At 27.7% G+C, this 11826-nt stretch overlaps 2 protein-coding genes across 2 annotated transcripts; both read right to left on the reverse strand.

The window, feature by feature from the left end:
* Positions 1-3540: 3540 nt before the first annotated feature.
* On the reverse strand, positions 3541-3723 carry BDBG_17067 (uncharacterized protein; the record flags this gene model as incomplete). The annotated part of the gene is made up of 1 exon (XM_031724872.1): positions 3541-3723. One exon carries the CDS (start codon positions 3721-3723, stop codon positions 3541-3543), a length of 183 nt encoding a protein of 60 aa, XP_031578353.1.
* A 4720-nt stretch (positions 3724-8443) lies between these two features.
* On the reverse strand, positions 8444-8692 carry BDBG_04835 (uncharacterized protein; the record flags this gene model as incomplete). Its single annotated transcript, XM_031721858.1, has 1 exon — positions 8444-8692. One exon carries the CDS (start codon positions 8690-8692, stop codon positions 8444-8446), a length of 249 nt encoding a protein of 82 aa, XP_031578354.1.
* Between the last annotated feature and the right edge of the window lie 3134 nt (positions 8693-11826).

Raw genomic sequence — 11826 nt, forward strand, 5'->3', positions numbered from 1 at the left:
GTTCAAATGATGAAGACTCTTGCTTATGTATAGATATTTAAGTCTACTCAGTTCATAGCATCTGTATCATTGTTATTATTCTTTAGTATAGATATAGATGTATAAGTGATTGAAATGTAACATCTTCTGTCACTATTCTGTATACTCTTGAGCTTGATAAGACAGTCATTCAATATCTGAAGCTGTGTGCAGAAGCCTTTATAAGTTGAGTCTTTATTTATACTTATAAGAGTCTGTAAGAGTTCAAAAGTCAATATCTTCTTAAGCATGTTGATCTTCATTCAATTCTCTTAAGATTAATCATCTGCTTCTAAGATCTGAGTGTCAAAGTCAGAAATGAATGTTGTAAGAGAAGTGTTTCTCTGTCAGACACTCTGTAATTAATCTAATACTTTCTGTTACATAACAGTGTCTTGAAACAGAATATCAAGATATTTGATAATATTGTCAGGCATTCATAATACAGGTTCACATGCTTTTATTCATGAATGAAACTTCTGTTTTATGCAATTCTTCAATCATTCATTGATATATCAATCTTGATTCATTAATAAACTGATGACATCTTCATCTATACTTAGTTTCATGAGCATTTTCATTCTCTATGATGAGTAGAGAGTGAGATCAGAAGTATTGAAATATACAGAAGTATCTAAGTATTCTTTCAGTACTTTTGTATTTAGTTCTGTAGATGCTGAAGTTGTATGAGTTCTCTGTTAAATTAATTGTTAAATTTTCTTATATTAAAGTTGTTAAGTTATATTCATATCTGCTATCTATTACTGTTATAATTTTAACATTACTCAGAGTTAGACTGACCGTGTGACCGTGTCTGGGACCAGGACCAGATTTTTTGATAGTTTCATTACCAATTCGACTGATCCCATTACACGGTTTTAACATTAGATAGTAGTCCCATACTGTCCCAGTGGGACTTACTGTCTACTCTTGTCACATTTTCCAAATGAGACCATGATTTTCACTTCTCAATTTAAATTATTTTTATTGCTTTAAATGACTTTAAATCTCATTTGAGTGTTATCAAAAAGCGTTACTTTTTAAAAAATTAAAAATAGTCTAAAAAAAACCTTAAAATGTCTAAAAATAGTAACTTTATGCCAAGAATGGAACTAAATAGGACCAAATGAGACCACTTTCTCATTTTTTTCAAGTCATGGTTCCATTTTAAGATCTGATATATAGTCACTTTACGTGTTTTTTTGATGGCCAGTCCCAGCGGGATTCACATCAAGAAATGTATGAGACCAGATCAAATGAGATCAAACATGAAATTCATGGTCCCGGCGGCCAGTCTACTCAGAGTCACTGTGATATTACTTCTATACTTACATTCAAGAGTTCTCTCATATTATTGTTAGACATGATTATATCATTTATTAGATATGTGATATCTATGAAATCTGAAGAAGTGTAATTGTATAAATATCTCATACATCTGAGTGTCAGAACTCTCAGATCTTTCACTGACATTGTCTTATAAGATCTTATTACAGAGTCAGAGTGACTGATAAGTAAGCTTCTATCTGAGAACTCAGTATTCACTTAACTATGTTTCTCTTTCTTATATATTGTTATGTGTTTGAATATCTCTCAATGAATAATCATTTCTAATGAGAAAATAATACATGAATAATCATTTCTAATAAGAAGACAATGAACATTTTTCTGATGTAAGAGGCCTATGCTGAATAGATCAGTATAATAAATAGAACTTATATAATAAAGAGAAAAATGTTAAAGAAGAAAAAGAAAGAGAAAGTACAAGAATCAGTAATTGAAGTGAATATTTATACATGTATATAGTGAAGCTTCAGAATGAAAGAATTTACACATATTTATAGCAGCTGAGAATCAGTGATTGAGAATGACTGAGAATCAGAGTGTATATGTTTATACATGTTCATAGCAGCTGAGGATCAGTGATTGAGAATGACTGAGAATCAGAGTATATATATTTAAGAATGAAGTGATAGAAATCTGTGAAGTGTAACAGAATAGTCTATATAATTGATCAGGCGCAGCCCGCCCCAATTATTAAAAATTTTTATGTTGATATATTTAAAAATTCTGAAAAAAACCCCTTTATATTCTATATAAATTTATCTGTTTATTTAATTAATTATAAATCAGTTATATATGCTTTGATTAATTAATAAGCTGAATAAATCAATGAATAAATAAATTAAAAGATTGAAAGTCAATTATCAACTGATTATTACTGTATTATATGAGGTCAGAGTTATAATTATATAACAAGGTTAAGTAATGTACTTATCAAGGTCAAGTTTTCTGTATACACAGTTTGTAAGATATATACAGAAAACTTAATCTTACTAAGTATATTACTTAATCTTATTACATAATTATAACTCTGACCTCACATAATACAGTAATAATTAGTTAGTAATTAACTTTCAATCTTTTATTCACTCAGCTTATCAATTAATCAAAACATGTATAATTAATTAAATAAACAGATAAATTTATATAGAATATAAAGAGATATTTTACAGAATTTTAAAATATATCAAGATAAAAATATTTAATAATTAATTTTAAATTGATTTTAAATTGATTTTAAATTAATTCTGAATTGATTCTGAATTGATTATAGTAATAAAAATAGATTCAATCTATATATTTAAGTAATTAATAATTGATTGAAAATCAGTTGATAATCAATTCAGTATAAATTATATAAATACTTACTTTATTATTAAATTCAAGAATAATTTCAGTATTAAATTGATTTTAAATTGATTTTAAATTGATTCTGAATTAATTATTAATTAATTATAGTAATAAAATAAATTCAATCTATATATTTAAGTAATTAACAATTGATTGAAAATCAGTTGATAATTAATTCAGTGTAAATTATATAAATACTTACTTTATTATTAAATTCAAGATAATTTCAGTATTAAATTGATTTTAAATTGATTTTGAATTGATTGTAGAATTGATGATAAATAATTAAGTGATTTCAAATTACAAGAAAAGATGTATTGAGTGAGATCAGATAGTGGCACGGGTCACATTTGCAAGGTCAGCTTACATAATGAGGTCAAGTTTGTGAGAGAGGTTGAACATGATTGATTGTTGTTATTATCTTCTAACTAACTAGCAGCTAGTGGAAGCTAAATATATGTGTGTGAGTCACATGGGTTAGAGCTTGTGTAGTAGCTCCAACACCTCGTCATGCTACGCAGGCCAGTTAACCCACGCAGTCAAAAGCACTCAAATCATTCAAATATGCAATAAAAATTAATTACAAAATGTAGAGTCTAGTTTTCTCATAAAGACTAGCTTCATACATGAAAAAACATAAAAAACATGCAAGAAGAACACTCAAATCCGTCCTTTCAGTATTGGTATTACCCTCAGTCGTTCTAACGCCGCGGGATCTCATTCTCATTATTTTTGTGGTTTTCATCGTCATAGGCATAGGTCATCGGCATAGGTCATCGGCATAGGTCATCGGCATAGGTCATTATATGGGCAATCAGTGGCCCGGCATCATATAGGCACTGGGGCCTGGCATCGTAGGCACTGGGACCTGGCATCATGGTCATCGGTATGGGCATCGTAGGCACTGGGGCCTGGCATCATATAGGCACTGTGGCCTGGCATCATATAGGCACTGTGCCCTGGCATCGTTATCAGTATTTCTATTGTTTTGGCGTTGATATTGGCGGTCATCATGAGCATCATTAGAAGACTTGCTCAGTATTATAGCATACAGATGTAGTAGCATCAATTTAGACTGACCGTGTGACCGTGTCTGAGACCAGGACTAGAATTTTTGATAGTTTCATTATCAATTTGACTGATCTTATTACACAGTTTTAATATTAGATAGTAGTCTTATACTGTCTCAGTGAGACTTACTGTCTACTCTTATCTCATTTTTCAAATGAGATCATGATTTTCACTTCTCAATTTAAATTATTTTTACTGCTTTAAATGACTTTAAATCTCATTTAAGTATTATCAAAAAGCATTACTTTTTAAAAAATTAAAAATAGTCTAAAAAACCTTAAAATGTCTAAAAATAGTAACTTTATGCTAAGAATAAGACTAAATGAAATTAAATGAGATCACTTTCTCATTTTTTTCAAGTCATGATTTCATTTTAAGATCTGATATATAGTCACTTTACATGTTTTTTTAATAATTAGTCTTAGCAGAATTCATGTCAAGAAATGTATAAGATCAGATTAAATAAGATTAAATATAAAATTTATAATTTCAGCAGCTAGTCTAGATTAGACTGACTGTGTAACTGTGTTTAAGATCAGAATCAGAATTTTTAATAGTCTTATTATCAATTCAACTAATCTCATTATATGATTTTAACATTAAATAGTAGTCTTATACTATCTCAGTGAGACTTACTATCTACTTTTATACATTTTTCAAATGAAATCATGATTTTCACTTCTCAATTTAAATTATTTTTATTACTTTAAATGACTTTAAATCTCATTTAAGTATTATTAAAAAGTGTTACTTTTTAAAAAATTAAAAATAATTTAAAAAAAACCTTAAAATGTCTAAAAATAGTAACTTTATGCTAAGAATGAAACTAAATAAGATTAAATAAAATTACTTTCTCATTTTTTCAAGTCATAATTTCATTTTAAGATCTGATATATAGTCACTTTACATGTTTTTTTATTATTATTATTATTATTATTATTCTTTTATTATACTTATATGCAAGCGGAGCTTATGATGAGTTCTTGCATGATGTTAAATACAGATTAAGTATTAATTATACAGAAGGAAATACAGATGTTGAGATCATGTCAAGATAACAAGAACATAGAAAAATATCAAAGAAGTGACAATTAAATACATGTGATAATAACTTCTCAGTCTAGAAACATAGAGCAATTCATTGAAGTGATTTATACACCTCTGTATTTATTAGAAACCTGAGATGCTTGAGTTCTGAATTTAATGTATTCTCTGCGGGTTTTGAGCCCACGCGCCTTGATTTTCCATGTCAAGATACTATCAGATAGCTGTATTAATCATTCAGTTACTAAGACTGCATGTTTTTTTTTTATTTTTTTTTAATGACTAGTCTCAGCGGAATTCACATCAAGAAATGTATAAGATCAGATTAAATGAGATTAAATATAAAATTCATGATTTCAGTGATCAGTCTTAGACTGGCCGGCGGGACCATGAATTTCACATTTGATCTCATTTGGTCTGGTCTCATACATTTCTTGGCGTGAGTCCCACCAGAATCAAGCCTCAAAAAAATCTGAAAATGAACCATTTCTGAGAGAAATGGTGTGAAAAATGACCAGATTTAATTCAAGAACAGTGAAATGAGAGTAATTTCTCAGAATAAACTGTGAAAGATGATCATTCTTCTAAAATCAGAATGAGACTGAGACTGAAGATCAAAATCAGTCTCATTTAGTTTATTCAGTGATTGCTTATATAATCAGAATTTGATAATGATTATTAATAACACTCATGAAACAACTAAATACATTCTTGTACAAGTTTATTCTTCACTTTCTCATGAAAACTACACTTCTCTGATATACTGTGATCAGAGATATTAAACTATCTGATAATTTCATGTTTTATAATCATGAGTTTCTTGATTATTTCTTCTTATAATTGTTCTCAGTGATAGTGATAAATATCTTGACTTGAGTTGAACTTTCACTTCATTCTCACCTCTATCAATGAAATTGTTAGAATATCACATGTTATCAGTGTAACAGTTGAATATGTACTCTTAATAATTTTTCATAACTCTAGAATTGATTTAATGTGTAAATTTGTCAGATCATCTTGAAGATAGTGATCAAATTCAGTTTTACAAGCATGTAGTTTTGCCTGATTTTCAGTTGTAATCAATGTATACAAGTTCTGTTTCAAAGTTAGTATTATAGTTCTATAAGATATGAAGTGTTATCAAAGATTGTTACTTACTAGGGAATTATATTTCACTGTCTTTATATCTTGAACATCTGCTTATTCAAATCTCTGATAGTTAGCATTGTAGTAGTCTCAGATTAATTTAACATATGAGTCTCATTTCTCCTCTGTTCAATCTTGAGAAGTGTAGATATTAACTTAATGAGAGAGATCTAGTAGAGCTGCTACAGCATAGTACTCTGTAAAAGATTATTCAGTTTTACTGTAGTAATATGCTAGTTTATTTCTTACAGTAATAATAGCCTGCACTATAGCATCATTTCAGACTGAATTTCTTTTTAAGTGATTTAACTGCTTCTCAAGATAAGTAAATAAACTGTTATACACTTATCAGACTGACTGCAGCATTGATGTACAAGTGATTGAGACTGTCTTTATTATCTTATAAAACTGAAACAGTAAATCAATCATATATTTCAACTAAGTTCACTTCATATCAGAAAGTTTCAATATCTGAATCTTTTTCTGATCAGAGTGTTGCACTCAATGATTAATTATCTAATACAATTAAAGAGTCTGAATAGTTATCTCATATGTTAAACTTCACTGTATTCTAACATTCTGTATCATATTCAGTGATGTGACTGATTTATTTATTTATTAAATATCATGAAATTGTTATTATTATTTAGAGAAGATACAAATCATATTAGCAATGTTTTAAATCTGTAATATTTAAATTATTAGTCAATCTATTCAAAATTAACAGTAGTGTTATCAAAAAGTATTATTAAAAAGCAATATTAAAAAGTGTTATTAAAAAACATTATCTTTTGTAAAGTAGATACAAAAGTTACTTAAGTAATCACTTTTATCTCATTCTTATTTCAAGAATCAGTCATCTCATTATTCTTTATCTCAATGTTAAGATTCTTTATCAGTGTTTATATCACAAGTTGAATCACATGAGTAATACAGGAAATATAACCTTGTTTATTATTTCAGGAATGCAAAGTCAATTTTTACTTCAAGCTCTTCATTATAGTATAGTTATTCACAGCATTATCAGTTGTAATTATAAGAAGACTGAGACTAATATCTTAATAGTTATTTTTAATCACAGTTATTAATATCTCTGCTATATAATCTCTAGTATGACTACTGATCAATGATTCAAATTCAATTAATATCTCTTGATAAGTTCAGTTCTCATCAATGTAATAACATATAACTCTTATAAATATAAGATTGTTTGTACTAGTTCATGCATTCACTGTGAGAGACACTCTTTGATAATTCTTCAACTCTGATTCTAGATGTTGTATATTAACTTTGTAGTGTATCTTAAGGTTGAACTGAAGACAGAATTGATGTGAAATATGAAGATTTGAATTAAGCATTTGAAGAAGTGTTTGAAATTCAGGATTTTCAATTGATTGAAGAGAAAGATTCAGAGATATATATATACAAAGTAATTATTCATGAAAGTTATCAGATGAGAGTTGTGAAATCAGAGTACTGATATATAATTGTTTTTACATGATTTTCTTCAAATTAGAAAGTTAGTGTTATTAAAAATTGTTATCTGATAGAGCAACTTATCAGCTCAGTAGTAATTTTCTGATTATTTTTCTTTTATTATCTGCATTCTGATGACTTCAGATGTTGAGAAATTTCTTCAGAGTTATAATCAGTTTATGATGAATGTTTCTGAATGAAGTTACAGTGATTGTAATAGAGAGATGACTCTTCAGTAATCTGTAATACAACCTGTTAATAATTATTTCATAGATTATCTCAGTGTTTATATTGAGTTTTTTCATAAAATTTTATAACCTGAAATCAGATGTGAAGAATGAAGTAATCATTTATTATAATTGAAAGAGAGTATTCTATGTTAAATTATAAATAATATAGACTTTGTAATTTACAGTGATTTCTTAAAGAGTTTATGAATCTTTAATAGAAGTAAAAGAAGTGAAAGAAGTGAATTCAGAAGACATGATAATAATTTAAGAAAGATAATAATTTATTTTCAATAACTGATCACTGATATGTGTAAGAAGAATTAATATAAGAGAAAATAATCTTGTTTCTTAGCTTAGTTATAATTTTAGTACTAACTCAGATTGAATATCATTAATATATAAAAGTAAATAAATAATCTTGATTAATCTCTGTCATATTTCTTGAAATATATTAATATTGTGAAAGAGAGTGTTATCAAATTATATTATCAGATAATATTATTAAAAATATATTAATATTATGAATATTAATATTGAAAAAATGTTGATACTTATATATTATAGTGATTTATGAATCATGATAGTTAAATATATATATATATATATATCATTCCTGACTTGATTACAACTTGTACAATAATTTTTGAAAACTCAAAATCAATTTTAATTATTAATAATTAAAAACTTAAACTTATAACTAACTAATATAAAAAGAAAAAAATCTACTTCTTCTCTTTCTCATTCTTCTTATCATTCTTTACAATTCACTTCTCATTCTTCTTTTTCTTCTTCTTCTTCTTCTTCTTCTTCTTCTTCTCATCTGAGGTGATAATCACCTCAAAATCTCCCTCTGCTGCCTTCTCAGAGAAGGGTTTCTGCTGCTCTCTCTCAGTCAGATCAACCTGTGTCTCAAAATCCTGCATTTCCTGGTCTGCTGTCTCAGGTTCCACCTCAGTGATAAGCAGATTGATATGCTCAGAGAGCAGGGCTGTCTTCTTAATATTCTGAATCATGAAGCGCATTCAAGACCTGAACAAGGCCTTAATTCCCTTCTTCTCTGTCAGCTCCTGCTAATCAATTAGAGAACAGAAGTATTATTAAAAATTGTTATCTCTTAATAAATAAAAAACTTATCAGTTTTAACTTCTTTATCTTTTACTTTAATACTTTCTCAATCTTCTTCTGCTGCTGCTTATTTACAGTAATACTCTTCTTCTCTCTTTCTCTCTTTATCTTAAACTCAAATTATTCTTGAAACTTCTTCTGATCTCACTGCTACTGTATGAGACTCTTCACTGTCTTCTTCTTCAATCTCTCACAGGTAGTGTTATCTGTATTATTTCTATACTTAGTTCAGTCTAAATCTATCAGAAGTATTACTTAAAATTATTATCATTCTACTTTCTTACAGAGTCTCTTCAAGGTATTATAACATGTCTTACAATCAGTCTTCTCTTACTTAAACATCTTCTTCTTCTCTTTCTTCAATCTGTGATGACACTCATGTGTCTTGATAGTTCACAGGACCGCAGAATATTTGAAGAGAAATAACATGATTAATTTCAGTGAGTATTGAAGAGAGATGAAGACAGAAGAGACAGTCAGAAATAATATAATAATAATGATGATAATAATAATAATGATGATAATAATAGTGATGATGATAGTGATGATATTAATAATAATGATGATGATGATGATAATGATAATAATAATGATAATAATGATAATAATAATAATGAAAGAAAGAGTGTATTGAAATATATTACTAACTTATTAAATATAAAGAGATAAAGAAAATATTAACAGCTTTCAGAGATATATGAAAACAGCTACAGTGTTATATAGCAATATCATCTTCATTCAATGCATGCAGTATTGATATTCTTTGTATACAGTTATCATATAATCTATATCAGAGATACATGCAGAAAACAGATCTTTGTTACTAGAGAGAATGATTACAGTGATTCTCTGTTTTTATATTATAAAGATAAGTTATTCTCATTTCTTTCTTCTCTCTTTTCTCTTCTTCTTCAACTCATCACTAAATTCAAGCTGATATGAAAACTATTAAAACACTTCTAGAAACTCTCAAATTGAAGAGTATAGACTAATCAAATTTTAAATGCAGAAGAACTAAATTACATTCAATATTACTAATTATTCATTTCTTCTTAATAAAACCACAGTCACATCTTCCTCTTCTTCTCTTCAAACAAAACATAGCTTATGAAAAGTGAGTATCACGCCAGGTCATAATGACCAACACAGCCTCAGCATGCAGAGCTGTATACATGCAGTGTATGCTGAACTGAGAGACTATGTGAGTTACAAACTAGCACCAGTATTTCAGAAAGAGCTGTGTGATGTGAAAAAGCTGCAACTCTCAGTCATGTGTGCAGAGAATGAATTATCACAGTAAGTACATGTACATTGTATGAAAGTAATACTTTTTAATAATACTCAGTCTCTAATATTATAAAAATAGAGTCTCTCTGTGAGATCTGTTTTTATCAGAAGTCAGAGAATCTTATATTTCTCAAGATTATCTTCATCTGTCTTGTCTGTGAAATTGATAAGAGAAATCATCAATTTCAGTGTTCTGTTCTTAATATTATTCAAGTGATAGCAGAGTTCATCCTGGCCACACTTTTTAAGTGTATATTTTCTAAATATTCACATTTATACAGATATATACTGATTATTTATTAGATAATATTAAGACAATGACTTATCATGACTGTGTTACTCTCACTATGAGAGATACACAGTTGATAATAAACATTGTAAAGACTCTGAGAAGTGAGTATTTTAAGAGTGCTATAGCTCTGCAATCTTGATTTTTTTTGTTTTTATTTTTTGTTTTTTTCTTTTTCTTTTCTTTTTTTTTTTTTTCTTTCTCTTTTTTTTTTTTTTTTTTTTTTTTTTGTTCATTCTGATTTTTTCTTGTTTTTTTTTGTTTTTTGTTTTTTGTTTTTTTTTTTATATTTTATATTTTTTTCATAATTAAAATTATATAAATTATGATCTGTATTCAGAAAAGTAACAATATTTGATAATACTCTTTATTAAATTTTCAACAAATGAGCACTATGTTATGATATTATGTAAGTGAGAAGTGATTTTATAGTCTCATTTAATGTCATTCTCAATAATGAGATCAGAATGAAAATGTGACTAAGAATTCAAATATATTCTTTATCTGAGACTAGATTTTTATTTGAAAAGTGAATCTGAGATCTTTAATATTTGAAATAATGTGATTTGAGATCAATGTGATGAACACAAACCATAATCAGAAGTAATGCTTTTAGGCAATGTAATAACTGTAAAGTTTGATCCTGGTTTCAGACACGGTCACACAGTCAGTCTAATCAGTCTAGTCTAGATATTATCATTATTATTCTTCTTTTCATTCTTTCAATTCACAGATTGTTTCTCTGAATGTTCAAATCAGCAGCTTGATTCATCATAATCTTTCATCTTACAGACAGTGTATTTCTTCTTAATATTCTTATTATTCTTCATATTCTTGATGGCATCTTTGTTATTCTTTGTGTTATTTCTGGCATTTTTATTATTCAATAACAGATGAAGTAGTATATCTCTGCAGAGATCAAGAAAATCATCTTCTAGTAATGTGACATAATCATTCTTTACTGCATAGTTCATACAATCTCTGATAAAGATTGATTACTTCTTGATAAGACTGTTGAGAAGCTTGTCAAAGAATATAAAGTTGAGAATATTAGTATATTCAAGACAGATATACTCAATGCAGATTATAAGTAGATATTCTATAAATAAGCGTTGAAGTTATTATAGATGATAGTTGCACTGATATCATTGAATTTCTTGAACAGATAAGCTCTGTGAATTTTGATCTGTTCTGAAAAGAATACTGCTATGATATTTCATAAAGCAGTAGAACTCAGAGAATCTTAAGATATAGTAAAAAAGAGATTTGACTTTAATAGAAACAGAAGATAATATAAAATTATATAGTTAGAAGTTATGTTTCTCTCAGAATTGTTTTATATTCTTAGAGATATTCTTAAGAGCTTGCTAGTAAGAATATCTTCTATATGAGATGCTAATAGACTGACTGTGGTGACCATGTCTGGAACTAGAACCAGATTTTTGA

The sequence above is a fragment of the Blastomyces gilchristii genome (genome assembly GCF_000003855.2).
Source record: "Blastomyces gilchristii SLH14081 genomic scaffold supercont1.8, whole genome shotgun sequence".
NCBI lineage: Eukaryota > Fungi > Ascomycota > Eurotiomycetes > Onygenales > Ajellomycetaceae > Blastomyces > Blastomyces gilchristii.